The 14380-nt window shown below is 36.9% G+C and overlaps 3 protein-coding genes across 4 annotated transcripts; 2 read left to right on the forward strand and 1 right to left on the reverse strand.

The window, feature by feature from the left end:
• Positions 1-8449, forward strand: LOC140769670 (glycine--tRNA ligase, mitochondrial 1-like). Its single transcript, XM_073110517.1, has 9 exons — positions 1-538; positions 1333-1715; positions 1789-1906; positions 5578-5772; positions 5901-6125; positions 6760-6819; positions 6963-7043; positions 7125-7530; positions 7973-8449. Exons 1-9 carry the CDS (start codon positions 14-16, stop codon positions 8206-8208), a joined length of 2229 nt encoding a protein of 742 aa, XP_072966618.1. The 5' UTR covers positions 1-13; the 3' UTR covers positions 8209-8449.
• A 75-nt stretch (positions 8450-8524) lies between these two features.
• On the forward strand, positions 8525-11657 carry LOC140769742 (cytochrome b-c1 complex subunit Rieske, mitochondrial-like). 2 transcript variants are annotated; one of them, XM_073110711.1, is made up of 2 exons: positions 8525-8648; positions 10761-11657. In XM_073110711.1, exons 1-2 carry the CDS (start codon positions 8591-8593, stop codon positions 11402-11404), a joined length of 702 nt encoding a protein of 233 aa, XP_072966812.1. In that variant the 5' UTR covers positions 8525-8590; the 3' UTR covers positions 11405-11657. The 2 variants fall into 2 exon arrangements, with proteins under 2 accessions (XP_072966812.1, XP_072966737.1); XM_073110636.1 differs by lacking the exon at positions 8525-8648 and adding an exon at positions 9792-10029.
• Positions 11658-11799: 142 nt separating this feature from the next.
• On the reverse strand, positions 11800-13838 carry LOC140769895 (uncharacterized). The gene is made up of 6 exons (XM_073110812.1): positions 13637-13838; positions 13012-13270; positions 12871-12907; positions 12636-12741; positions 12228-12338; positions 11800-12080 (listed from the first exon to the last, which is right to left on the reverse strand). Exons 1-6 carry the CDS (start codon positions 13748-13750, stop codon positions 11952-11954), a joined length of 756 nt encoding a protein of 251 aa, XP_072966913.1. The 5' UTR covers positions 13751-13838; the 3' UTR covers positions 11800-11951.
• Positions 13839-14380: the final 542 nt, after the last annotated feature.

Raw genomic sequence — 14380 nt, forward strand, 5'->3', positions numbered from 1 at the left:
CTACCCCCCTCTCATGCGACTCGTCAAGCTCCTATGCTCCATTTCCAATCCCCGATCGAAATCTAAAACCCTGTTCTCTCTCCCCTCCCTTCGCGGCGGCGCCATCTCCTTCTTCTCCTCCTTCTCATCCTCCACAGCCATGGACGCCTCCGGCGAATCCCTCCGCCGTGATCTTGCCGGGAAGCAGGCGGCCGTCGACGCGCAGGCCGACGCCGTCCGCTCCCTCAAGGCTCGCCCCGGGGTCTCGCCGTCGGAGATCGAGGCCGCTGTCGAGGCACTCAAGAAGCTCAAGATGGAGTCCGCTGACATCGCGCGCCAGATCCAGTCCTCCACCGTTGCCGCCGATGAGAGTTCGTCGTCCTCCGGCGCCGCCGCTGCCGTTGGGAGAGAGGCATTTCGCCAGGCTGTGGTGAACACGCTCGAGAGGAGGCTGTTCTACATTCCATCGTTTAAGATCTACCGTGGAGTGGCTGGACTCTATGACTACGGGCCTCCTGGATGTGCTGTTAAGGCCAATGTCCTTGCATTCTGGCGCCAGGTATAGAATCGTGGGTTCTAACGAATGGAAATCGACTTAATTGCTCTTCTAAGTTGTATTGGTTTTTTATTTTCGTAATTTAGTTACAATTAGATAGTGTTTTGTCGGGTTTTGAATAGAGTAGTGATAGATTCGGAATTGTTCGTAAAAACGTGAACTTTCTGTTTTTTCTTCATTCTGCCAACATACTCTATTTCTATATTTTATTTAAATACAATGATTAAATATTTATTTTGCACCCTTCTTATTATTCCTAAATCAAGTCCCTAGAAATGCTCAAGCAGCATGCTGCCATTACTCATTAGTCGTGTCGTTGGTTAATTTAACTATGCCTATCAAATTACTAAAATGTAACTTGTTTAATACGACGGGAACTAACTAGCATAAGCCTGATTTAAATTCAGTGATGATTAAATGCATCTATTCTAACCTACCCAGAGGTGAGGGCAATTTGGGATTACAGACATTTATATCTTCTTTTTCAATTTTCATTACCTTTCCTTTGGGAGTTATTCTTAATTAGTTTATTTGTATATTTTCAGGGAAATGCAGGATTTGGTGTAGAAATAATGAAAGCTAGGTTTACAATCAGGATAAATCCATAATGTGGTGTTCAAGCTGAAATTTTCTGTTCTTCGTATGTTCCCATTTCCTAGTTTGGGATATTTAGCAAGAGGAAATATAATTAACCTTTAACTGTAGTTAAAAGCAGCCAATGAGCTTAATTGAGCTATATAATGTCTTCTTAATCAGATAGTGTCTCAATCTCAATGGTGTTTTCTTTTGGTCCTTAGCATTTTGTCTTGGAGGAGGGAATGCTGGAGGTTGACTGCCCTTGTGTGACCCCGGAGATTGTGTTGAAGGCCTCTGGCCATGTCGATAAGTTCACTGATCTTATGGTTAAAGATGAGAAGACCGGCACATGCTATAGGGCTGATCACTTGCTCAAGGACTTTTGCAAGGAGAAGCTTGAGAAGGATGCCACTTTGTTGCCAGAGAAAGTGGCGGAACTCAAGCATGTTATTGCGGTGTTGGATGATCTCTCCCCTGAGCAACTTGGTGCGAAGATTAAGGAATATGGGATTACTGCTCCTGATACCAAGAACCATCTATCTGATCCATACCCATTTAACCTTATGTTCCAGACTTCAATCGGACCATCAGGTTTAAGTTCAGGGTGAGTGATTAATTGTCTGACATGTTGATGCCTTATTAACTAGATTGGCTGATCATCTTTTGTTGATTTATAGCTACATGAGGCCAGAGACAGCACAGGGTATCTTTGTAAACTTTAAGGATTTGTATTACTACAACGGGAACAAACTCCCATTTGCAGCAGCCCAGATTGGCCAGGCATTTAGAAATGAGGTTTTAATCTTGCAACCTTGTTATCTTTTCTCCTGCATACTTAAGTGTTACTACATTTGCATAGTAAAACATTCTGTTGCGTGTACATTGCTATTCACTGTATCTGCATTTTCTTGGTTTGAATTTCCAAGAGGTTTATTCTAGAATGTTAGTGCAATTAATCACTTAATTGTTCATAATGGCTGAAATATGTTTGAAAAAATCAACTCATTTGAGTTACATTAAACATTCTCATTGTACAAAAGTTGTTCCATATTGTGAACTTGTGAGATTGAGACTAGGATGTTACCTTTTCTCTTGAAAGTTTTCATGTAAGTGCAAAAGGGTAATCTCCGGTCAAATCTTCATATTAAAGAGTTCTTTGTGAAGTCTGGTTGACCAAATTTTATTGTAGGAACATGTGTCAACTATCAAAGTGTGGAAGTTGAGGTTTATTAACATTTAGAAGGGAAAGTTGTTGAAACCATCATTTCTGTAATTTTCAAGTATTATTTAAGTACAACAATTGGTTTCTACATATTCTTATGCTCACTACAAGGGTTGCCTCCTGAAGATCGTTTGTTCATCCACGGCAAGGATTGCCTTATCTAGATCCTTATACTCACAATGGTCTTCTGTGAAATTGTTCATTGCTTTCAAGTTTCAACATCATAGTTTTGAACCATATTCTCTCTAGACCTTTTATGTAGATTCGTACATAGTATTACGCACTAGATTTGAACATAAAAAAATTATGAAAATTTAGGTAATAGTAGCCTCACGAGATAGGGTTCTAAGAGCTCTCTCTGATTTTACCTAAATCGGAGATTTAGATGAAAAGACATAAATAAAATAGTGAAGCAAAGTTAGAACGGCAAATGTCCGATGTTGTGGCAGTTGTCGGAGGGTGGCGAACAATTAAGAGTGGTGGACTGTCGTAAAGTAGGGTGGCTGCTGGTGGAGGAAGGTGGTTAGAGTTTGGAAGATTAGAATGCTCTTATAGCTTTGATCTACTATTAGAAAGATAAATGCGATTTAACGATTATGGTAAAAAATAAAGACGAAAAGAATAATTTGGCTAAATTCAGATTCATTCCATAATAATTATCAACACATGTCCCCTCCTATTTATAGGAATAAAAATGATCGAATTCACATGTGGATTATCCAATTTATTTGAAATTTAAAACAATAAGATAAAACTAACTAACTAATTAACTTAAGTTGACTGTACTTGATTCAATCGACTTGATTAACCTAACCCATGTGGTTGGATTGTAACACGCAACTGTATTTTTGGTCCTTGTGTAATTTATTTAATAGCTTATATTCTTAGATATTTTGGAGTATGGCATTGAGATAGAATTATAGTTGTGCAACCTTACTAGTTACTACCCGATGTTTGGCGCCTCTTCTTTGTGAAAGCAAGTTTTGGTCAACTATACTTTTCTAGATAGCTTTGAAATGGTTGTCTTATGCCACCATATATTCTTTGGATGATTTCCTTCAACAATCGCCTTTTCTTGATATTGGAGGAGTGCTACCTATGCTATTAAATGGTTATATTTTAGGTGCTTTCAATTTACACTATTGGGCACAAAAAGTTTTGAGAACATAAATATGAGGTTCATGGACAATCACGAGGGAAAAAAAGCGTAATCTTTTATAGATTAACTTGTATTGCTAACTTGGAACTCGTCTTTCTTACCAGAAATATTCTACATATCAGTTTGGTCTTCTCTCCTTAAACCTTCTATCCGAATAAAACCATTTCTATGCACTGATGGGCTATGTGATCTTTGTATCCATGTTTAGACCATACTAAACAATCCTCGTTCAACTTATCCTTTGTAGGTACTACCAATAACTTGTATTTTATACAATAATTTCTTATTGTACCTTTTGTAGACGGCCATTCATCCACCTTGCAATCCTTGTATTCATGTAACTTGTTTAACAAAACATACTACTTTTAGTTGCCTGATATTTTAATAAATAAAGTGTCGTAGCTTTTATGGCTATTATGTAATTAATTTTCTTTCAGCTTAAAAGGGGCCTCTTATGATCACATAGTACACATATGCGACAATTCTCCATCTAAGGCACCTTGTTCTAGTTATATGTCCTTGTTAATCTCCTATGCTTGGGGAAATATGCATCTGGGAGTTAAATATACTCTCTTAGTCAAGGATGCTTGTGGCAAAGGCAAATGCCACTTCGATATCTAGCTAGCACTCCCCTACGTGTCAGGGATATGTCTCCGATATATTTTTAGGGTCTTTATACAATTTTATTTTGAATATATGTAGTAAAGGCTACATTAGAGTATTTTATCCTTAGATAATATTGTAGATGATCTATTTTACTAAAGATATAGTAATAGTCGAATAAAAACATAATTCAACACATAATATGATTTTATACATTCATTAATTGAATAGTTCAATAATTAAACTCAAAACCTAGTTGAATGTAGTTAATCTAATATGTTCCTATATCAATTTTGACCTAATTTAAATGAATTTGATATATATTAATTTTGAATTTTTTAAAATTTAAGGAAATTTGAGGGGAAATCTAATTTTCCCTTTGATTCCTACATTTTAAAGAGTATTTTTTATACATCTAGGTAGTTAGCACCTAAAAATGCTAGATCTATGTAAAAAACTCTTATAAATAATGGATTTAATAAAATTGAGCTAGATCTATCATTTTTACACCTCAAAATAGCTTTTAAAGTGAAATAAAACAAGAAAACAAACGAAAAAATTTCTTGCTAATTGGCATGGGGGTCAACATAAGTTCATGCTTGCTCACGCACCTGTGCTAATCGACGCACCTCCACACACATTGGTATGGCATGTGTCGACCGACACACCTCCGCACACACTGGTACATGTATGGACTGACACACCTTCGCACACACTGGTATGGCATGTGTCGATCGACACAACCATCCTTTCTCTCAAATACTTTGTGTCCATCAAGAATGATTCATTCTCTATTTTGATGCCCTAATTTACTAAAATTGCATTTCATAAATAATTGGCCTTAATATAGTTACTATAAAATCTTTGGTTGTGTAATCAGTGGACTAGTCATTAAACTTATGTTGAAGGATCCTAAATGTGAGCAGGGCACCAATTTGGATGGATAAGACTAACTATCACTGAAAAGCATGTGATGACCATTTTGCTAATGAGGACCATTATCCTAAATCATGTTACGTGGGGAAAAGCTTTCGTGTAGTTAGTGCCCATTGATTGAAATTTAAGACTTTGACATAGGATATTGTTAAATTGTTGACAACAACATCTTGTGAGAGGAATTGTAGTCTTTGTGTGCGTAACCAATGCAATTTTTCCCCAATTTGTTGTTGTTTGATTAAGAAATATGAGGTCTGAAACTATTTTGTGTGGGCTGAAGGTGTTGACTAGTAAAGCTATGTGCTTGCAAGAGAGTTGGATATACTTCATGGAGGATTGAGGAACTTTGTATTGTGAACTTTGGCCTTGGTTTAAAAGTTACCCAATTTTCTGTCACATTTCCCACTTTTTGCAAATTCTATCTGTTAAACTGATTAATTGTGTTAAACATGTTTATCACATGTGAGTTATTCAAAGATCTACGATTTTCATGCCCTTGGTAGGAGTGTATCCGCTCTGAATGGACTCTTTCTGTTGTATTATCAGATTTCACCTCGTCAAGGTCTTTTAAGAGTCCGTGAGTTTACTTTAGCAGAAATTGAGCATTTTGTGGATCCCGAGGACAAATCTCACCCAAAGTTTGGTGATGTTACTAACTTGGAGTTTTTGATGTTCCCAAGAGAGGAGCAACTGTCAGCAAAATCGGCAAAGAAAATCAATCTTGGAGAAGCGGTAGCAAAGGTATGCTTGTAAGATCTTTTGTTTTCGTCCTAGTTACTGCATATGATATCAAACTCTTCCTTCTGTGTGTTTGTATCTTGCACTTCTATGTTGTTATTGACTTCCTAACTTTTAATTGGTATTAACAGGGAACTATCAACAATGAGACCCTTGGTTACTTTATTGGGAGGGTTTACCTTTTCTTGACACAACTTGGAATTGACAAAGATCGTTTACGCTTCCGGCAACATCTGCCAAATGAGATGGCTCATTATGCTGCAGATTGCTGGGATGCTGAAATTGAATGCTCTTATGGCTGGATTGAGTGTGTTGGAATTGCTGATAGGTCTGCTTATGATTTACGTGCTCACTCGGTATGAGTTGCTATGAAATTGCTTAAAACAATGATGCAATTTTAAATATAAAGCAATATTATTTATTGCAACAGTTCTGTTGCTTGTTACTTATTTGTTGCTCCAAACGAACCTTTTGCATGATAATAAAGAAAAGATAGTAATAGAGGCCTCAAATACTTATCTTGGTACTACTGCTAGATATAATTTCTTTTTCTCACACCTATTAATTCTAATACCATAGAGTGACTTTCTTTATCACTTGTGTCTTTGTTACATGTCCATTATAAGCATCCATATATGCATGTATGAAATGCAGCATTCTTAATCTGGGTTTGTCACAGTGTCTAAATTTTATTGAAAGACTTTATAGAAGAATTGTATGTATTTTACAGCTGCTTGTCAACGTGAATATCCATCCTTTAGTCTAGCAATTAATGTGTAATCCTGTTTGTGGGCAAAGCAAAATCACTTGAGAGAATTGGGTATATTCTACTTCATCTCCATGTATTTTCTTGTTGCAAGCCTTGTATAGTTATCCTGTCATCCCTGTTTGTATTTGCAAAATTATTTGTTATTAAATAATACTTTTGCCGAGTTTGAAGGAGAGGACGAAAGCCGTATGCTCACATAATTCTATTATGCTCTGCAACAGGAGAAAAGTGGTGTCCCTCTTGTTGCACATGAGAAGTTTTCAGAACCTAGAGAGGTGGAGGTGAGGTTCTTTCTATGTATTTGTTTTGAATTTTCTATCATTATCACTTCCTTTTACTTTGAGAAATTCTATTAAAAAAGAATTATATATCCTACTTGAAAATGCTGCAATATGCTGAATCACATTTGCATGTATGATTTTAGAAACTGATCATAACCCCGTCAAAGAAGGAACTGGGTCTTGCTTTCAAAGGTAGCCAGAAGATGGTGGTTGAAGCATTGGAGGTAATGAGAATTTTCTGCATTGGCTGCATTGATCTTTAGCTGACTGTTTTTATCTCATTTGATTTCTTATATTGTTCACAGGCCATGAGTGAAAGTGAAGCATTGGAAATGAAAGCAGCCTTGGAGTCCAAAGGGGAGGTAGAATTCCATGTCTGCACTCTCAATAAAGTTGTCATCATAAAGAAAAACATGGTTTCAATTAGTATGGAGAAGAAAAAGGAACATCAAAGGGTATTTACACCTTCTGTAATTGAACCATCTTTTGGTATTGGGCGAATAATCTATTGCCTATTTGAGCACTGCTACTATCAAAGGCCAAGCAAAACCGAGGATGAACAGTTGAATGTGTTTGGCTTCCCCCCTCTTGTTGCTCCTATCAAGTGCACAGTCTTCCCACTGGTGAAAATTGAGAAGTTTGACATTGTTGCAAAAAGAATCTCAAAAGCACTGACAACAGCTGGAATTTCACATATAATTGATATTACAGGTACGTGTGAGAAAACAATATATGCTTCTTTACATTATCCATTAATAAAAGTTGATACATAGGGCATTTTATGTGATCCATATGCCCTCTGTCAACTTTACTCCATTTTACAAGAATTGGCATTTTATTTTTGCTCATGTCCATATTGCATCTCTTGTCTTCTGGAAGAAGAATATAGGGTGCTTTTTGGAGACTAATTAAGACTAGATTTGTTCTGTCAATCATTCTTTGAGGATTATATCTGATCAGTGATTTAAAATAACTCTGGAGTTGTGTCCTCTAAGGATTCTATGTAGGAAGATTTGAAGAAAGTAACTCTTCTTTTAAATATTTGAAAGAGGGAAGAAGTACTGGTTGAGACTATCAAAATTAGATACTTTTTTTTAACCTAATACTACACACAGGGGATAACTCACTTTTTTCACATATTCTTTTGTTGCAGGTACTTCGATAGGTAAGCGTTACGCAAGAACAGATGAAATTGGTGTTCCCCTGGCTATTACTGTTGACTCCACTACTTCTGTGACAATCCGTGATCGAGACAGCAAGCAACAGATTCGTGTAGATGTCGATGAAGTGGCTTCAGTGGTGAAAGAAGTCACAGATGGGCAGAGCACATGGGCTGATGTTATGTGGAAGTACCCAACCCATGCTGTTACACCTGCTGATGAGGCATGAAAATGCGATTTATTATCAGGTGAGTAATTTCGCACGGAGGCGACATTCAAGTAGCAGGTGTAACCAGTAATTATATTTCGGTTCTCACACAGGAGGAATGAACAATAGACGATAGGAAGTATTGAAGCAGTATTGTGAGTGGTTATCTTCTGTAGTGTACGAGATTTATCATTTTGTTGTCGGTTCTTGTACAATTTTGTATTTCTATATGGATTTCATCTAGACGTGTTCTTTTCCTGTGTATTTCTGCAGTGGCACTTATAAGAACCTTCAGCATTTCTTGTGATTTAAATCGATTTGTAGAACGAGTCTAGAACCGTTTCATGCTTGTTTGATTCCCCTTACAAGTTACAAGTTTATTTTTTGCAGTGTTATCACTGTTATGAGTTATGACATGATGGCTACTACTGGTTGCAGCTCGATGGTTCTCAACCTCTCAGGTCAGTGTAGTGCCTCTGGCAATATAATTTGAGATGCTATTGAAGTAGTGAAATAAGAGTAGAACATGCCGAGTCCTGTTCAACAGGCAAGAAAGTGCTTCAGACTATCCAGATTCTCAAATCTGAAATATTTATTATGGTTTCTTTTTTATGAATCTTTTTTTATTATCGTTAAAATACCTTAGACTTGGATTTTATTTTGAAATTTTGACATAATTATCACTGCATTCTTCAAACTATTATAGTTGGCCATCGAAATTATTGAGCATGTTTGCAAATGCCATTGCATCACTCAAATGTAAGTAATTACAGTTAAAACTAACATTAGATTAGAAAATAATTAATTTTCTGTTATGTAAATTATTTAAAATGGTTCGAAAGTTATCTATGTGTTTTGTTAGCATTAACAATCATCAATTAGAAATATTTTATGCATATTGAGTTACAAATCTAATCACAATGGCAATTCTAAAATAGTCAAAAGTTTCAATGGCAATTATACTATTTAAGATATTTTTAGTGGCAATTGTGTAAAAACTTCTTAATCTTAATGTCTCAAAAACACTATTTAACAATAAAAATAAAATAAAAATACTAAAAATATCTCTCATTTGATCTTATAAATTTGATCCTTTTTTTTTTATTTTTGATCTAAAGCTTAAAAAAAAGTACTCCAAGGTATTTTATATATATAAGAGAATGAATGTCAAGAGTAATTATAGAGTTTTTGACCAAATTAGCTCTAAGTAAAGATCTTTCTATGCAGAGTGATATGAAGTATTATATAAAACATTTTAATAAAAACACTGATAAAATTAGCATTTTAAGTACAATACTTTAACACTTAAGTGTTTTACTTAGTGCTATAGTAAAATAGACCTAATTTAATATGTAAGTATATATATTATCTATTTGGTAAGTAAATTAAAAAATAGATATATTTTTGCCAACGACTCTACTTTTGGGGCATTAAAAGTGCAAAATATAAGGGTCTAATGATAAAATAGCCATCGTGATAGATAGGGTGTGAGTTATAATAAAGACACCTTATAGGGTGTTATGAATAAATATTCCTAAAACTTTGTGTGAGAGACTAACTTATTGGGCTTGGCCTAAATGGGCCTATATATTCTTTCATTAAAGCGGCGACATCTAAGGAAGAGACGCCGACGCTCGAGGGAAGAGACGTCGACGACGACGACGACGATGCTAAGAGTCGCAGGAAGAAGGCTCGCGTCCCTCCCATGGCGGACGAGCCCGTGCTCCTCCGCCCTCCTCGCCAATAACCCCATCCGCGCCGATCCCTCCTTCTCCAGAGACGATCCCGGATCGCATGATTTCTCGATCCTCTCTCGATCGAGCCTTTTTGGTGCCACCAGGGGTTAGGATTCGCGTCTCCGTCGTCGTTTTGATCCTTGAAAGATTTCTCTTTGTGTTTGCATGTGAAGTTCTATTGATCGGTGAATAGAGTTAAGAGATAAACCAAGTGGGATCTCGTTCTCTATATCATAATCACAAGTATCCTTTTTAATCCTTACTTCACAATATTAGAACTTAGAGATCCGCCCTGTAAACAAGTTCAAAATTAGACCTTTGAAATTATAGGCTCAATATCCTACTAGTTTTCATACTTGTCTGTGATCTTGGGTTGGTTCTTTGTTGATTTCTTTGTCTTTCAGAACTTTATGCATCCATAGCGCCAGAATTAGAAATTCAGGTAAATCACGGGAAGTATCTGAATTTCGTGAATCAAATTTCAGCGCATGGACTCGAGCGAGTGACGAATTTTTTAGGCTCTCATTAGTCATGTTGCTTGTCATATGTTAGAATGTGCTTCTAGCTCTCTTGCTTTTCTCTGTATGACTGTTCATTAAAGGAATTCTTTCTGAGACTTGATCACTTCACATTTCTTGCTGTTGACTGATCAATATGTAAAAAAAAAAATTCAATTTGTAATTACGTCCATCTGCATTTATTCATACATATGTTATTTCATCATGCTTACTTCCCCAATTAGTAGCAATTGTACCTCTCAATGCTCTAAGGATAATAATTCATTCTTTCACCTGCAATTACTAGAGTTGTTCATGTCAAACTTGCTACCTCGTGCAGGCTTTGCCACGGAATCTCTTGTTCCAGGACACCATGATGTTGGGTTGGCTGATCTTCCGGCCACTGTAGCTGCCATGAAGAACCCGACCTCAAAAATCGTCTATGATGAGCATAACCATGAGCGTTATCCACCAGGAGATCCCAGTAAACGAGCTTTTGCCTACTTTGTTTTGACTGGAGGAAGATTCGTTTATGCCTCCTTGCTCCGTCTCTTAATACTGAAGTTTGTGTTGAGTATGTCTGCCACTAAGGATGTCCTTGCTCTAGCTTCCCTGGAGGTTGATCTCTCTGGCATTGAGCCTGGAACCACGGTGACGGTGAAGTGGCGTGGGAAGCCGGTTTTTATCAGGCGCCGGACAGAGGATGATATTAAGCTGGCAAACAGTGTGGATGTGTCGTCTCTTCGTGATCCCCAGGAGGACGCAGAAAGGGTAAAGAACCCGGAGTGGCTTGTGGTCGTTGGTGTCTGCACTCACCTTGGCTGTATTCCTTTGCCCAATGCCGGTGACTTTGGAGGTTGGTTTTGTCCTTGCCATGGCTCTCACTACGACATCTCTGGCAGGATTCGCAAAGGCCCTGCACCTTTCAATTTGGAGGTTCCAACTTACTCCTTCTTGGAGGAGAACAAACTACTCGTTGGATGAGTTCTGTTTGTGCCATGAGTTAGGTGATATGGTTCTATAAGATCAATGTAAATCCTCGTTGTTTTGTACGCACTAGTGCGACTCTGTCTATGAACACCATGTTGGACCTATGGTCATTAGTTGTAAGGTTCTCAAATTTTCATTTTGGATAGTATATAGTGGTATTTTGAACCTCTTTATAGATCTCCTCTCATGTAGTTAGCCTGATGTAATGCACTGTCTATGTTTCTGAAAGTTCATGAACTTCCATCTATCTGGAAAGATAGGAGTTGTATGAAGTAGACCTGTTAAATTTCACTTCTTTTCAGTTCATGAATGGCATTTTAAGATTGTAAACTAGATGATTGATGCTTGGATTTTTAGAAGAGATCAGCAGAGATCACATTATCCGAACTGATTGAACAAGAGGTGTTACAAGATTACTTCCAAATCCCTAAGTATGGCATGAACCATACAAACTCAAAGTATGTACCTTAAGTTCTGCATTACAAGAGAAATTCTTTATTTAGTGTTATCACTACTATCTTATAATAATTTCCTTTGTATCTTAGATCATGCCAGAGGACTCCTCTATGGGAACCAGTGGTAGCTTTCCTCCAAATATTTCTGGGAGCTGGCTTTCGTCGATGTACTCCAGAAGATTTTCTGTCATATCCTCATCCTTAAGAAAGACAAACTGCATCAAAATTTAGCAAAAGAATTCAATTAAATCGACAAGAAATCCTATGTTTCTGAGTTATTTATATGCAATGTACCTTCACTCACACACACACACACAGACACCCAATTGTTATACTTAGAGATCAAAGCTTCCAAAAGGTACCTTCTCCCTGGTGTTTTTATCAATAAGAGGGTATATTATCTTCCACGTCTTCAAGAACAAATACGGCACATGGACGATAATCGCCTTCCCTAGCCTTTCAGGGTAGTTGTTCTGCAATTGTTTACTCAAGTCAGCAAAAGTTTGTGGAACTAAGTAAACCGCAAGAAACAAGATTAGTAACTCTAACTACATTGTATTCAAGCAAAGAAGGAAGACAACGAAAAACGATTAACGAGTAAAATGTGCATGCGAAAATGCTCTTCTTTTTGCTAGCTTTCGGTGTATCTTGTTGTTCAGATCAGAATTAGTAATTCCAGGCATCATAATAGTTCGAAAACGTATATGCTTAGGCTTTAGCTATACAGCATCATAATCTCTTCCTCCTTTTTGTATTTTGATAAGTAATACCTGGAAGATATCCAGAGCTGCAAGATAAGAACGTATGTCCAAGTTTGAGAATCCCCAGTCTTTAAAATCTCCTATGACAGTGAACTTATCCTGACCTTCTCCTGCTCTGCAATGTTAAGTGAATCAAATGAACATATTAACACTGAGTACAGCTATTTAAAGATGCTATCTATATTAGTTTCTGGAGTGAATCTTTAGTTAGAATTCAAGTCATAAGCTTCATTTTTTTTTCTACCTTGCACATAGTGTGTCAATGATGTACACAACAAAACCTGTAAAAAAGCAAGATGAATACATCAACAAGGACTTATTTTGATGCTATGTAGTTCAGTTAATTTCGCCATAAAAATAGCGAAGGCGACATCGAACAACTCACGCTTAAACTCAGCTAAATTTCTTCTGGATGGATCATGCCTTGCATTTAGAACAACTCCAATCGGGCGCCCGATTTTGTCGAATCCCTGAACAAATACCTTCCTCTGAGAGAGCTCATTCTTGATTTCAGCTTCAGAGATGAATCCATTTGGGACCGCCGAACGCCTCCATTCGAGATGCTTTGAAAGAAATTGAGACGCCTTCTTGACGTCTTGATCACGAGCACGCAGGAATCTCCTCAATGTCGCATTATCTACCTCCTGCATGTAGTTTTGGGCAGTGCAGACTGATTTAAACTCAAAAAGTTCACTGAGACAAAACCTTTTTGCAAGAAATAAGAACATAAAGCCTTGGCAGTACTAAAGTGGTTTCCATGAACAATACTGACCATAATTCTAATATCTAAACTTTGTTAAGATTCTTGCTTCAAAAGCCAAGTTTGTGTGAAGTTAACAGAAGGAATACTTCAACCCAAAACAATAAAATTACTCTACAAACACATCTATAATCCATCAAAAAAGAAAAAGAAAAAGAAACTAAACAGAACTAGGCAACCTTTAAAGATCTGTAACCAATCTACTACAAAGAGAACAAAAGAAATCTACTACAAAGAGAGCAAAGTGGACCTTTGCAGCAGGATTATGTCTCTCTACTAACTCCCTCAGCTCAACCACCTTCCTCCTCTCATTCTCATCACTTCCAAGCAAGTCATCTGCTAATGATCGGTCATCTTGCTCCATGATTTTGGTGCCCAGAAAATTTGGAGGATGGAGAAGACGTTGGGTGTGCTAGATCTCTCTAACTTTTATATAGCGGACAATACAACGATATTACTGTAGCATAATGATTGAGTCCTATTAAATACAACGAGCATAACTTTAATTCCCATTAATATTGGATATTTTCTTTTTATAATTTGAAGGCGAAAACTAACTCATTGGATATAATTAGCCTACGAACTTATCATCTCTATAGAAAAAAAAGAGTAGACAATTGAAACAATTGAAACAAAAAAAGTGTGTACAAGGACAGCTGGATTAGACGACCGGTTTAAATGCAGTGGTTGGAGGATTTATGATGGAGTCTTCTACTTTTGTTTGAGCCGTCACAAGGAATAGTAGAACTGCACTTTTTCTCTTCTGCAAGATGGACATACTTTTCAAGGCAACAACCGAATGAAAAGAAAACGTTAATCAACTTTGATAGCAATTTCCTTTTGCCAAAATGACTTTGACTTAGTCTTGGAAAAAGTTTTGAAATTCACAAAGTTTGTAGAAATTTTTTGATGAGGATTTCAGAATACTACATTGCTATTGGAAAATTCTCAAATGTAAAAATTATTGGGCTCCTTCCAAAACTTTTATTATAAT

Source organism: Typha angustifolia, chromosome 1 (assembly GCF_048772165.1).
Source record: "Typha angustifolia cultivar Huaian chromosome 1, ASM4877216v1, whole genome shotgun sequence".
Taxonomy (NCBI): domain Eukaryota; kingdom Viridiplantae; phylum Streptophyta; class Magnoliopsida; order Poales; family Typhaceae; genus Typha; species Typha angustifolia.

What these genes read in the sequence shown, in the direction of transcription:
- LOC140769742 (XM_073110636.1), top strand. Translation starts at nt 9,855, where the DNA reads ATGCTAAGAGTCGCAGGAAGAAGGCTCGCGTCCCTCCCATGGCGGACG. An exon ending in CCTTTTTGGTGCCACCAGGG is followed by an intron (nt 10,030 to 10,760) that starts GTTAGGATTCGC and finishes TACCTCGTGCAG; the next exon opens with GCTTTGCCACGGAATCTCTT.
- LOC140769670 (XM_073110517.1), top strand. Translation starts at nt 14, where the DNA reads ATGCGACTCGTCAAGCTCCTATGCTCCATTTCCAATCCCCGATCGAAA. An exon ending in GCCAGGCATTTAGAAATGAG is followed by an intron (nt 1,907 to 5,577) that starts GTTTTAATCTTG and finishes TTGTATTATCAG; the next exon opens with ATTTCACCTCGTCAAGGTCT. An exon ending in CAGAACCTAGAGAGGTGGAG is followed by an intron (nt 6,820 to 6,962) that starts GTGAGGTTCTTT and finishes GTATGATTTTAG; the next exon opens with AAACTGATCATAACCCCGTC.
- LOC140769895 (XM_073110812.1), bottom strand. Translation starts at nt 13,750, where the DNA reads ATGGAGCAAGATGACCGATCATTAGCAGATGACTTGCTTGGAAGTGAT. An exon ending in AAATTTAGCTGAGTTTAAGC is followed by an intron (nt 12,908 to 13,011) that starts GTGAGTTGTTCG and finishes GCTTTTTTACAG; the next exon opens with GTTTTGTTGTGTACATCATT. An exon ending in ATAAAAACACCAGGGAGAAG is followed by an intron (nt 12,081 to 12,227) that starts GTACCTTTTGGA and finishes ATTTTGATGCAG; the next exon opens with TTTGTCTTTCTTAAGGATGA.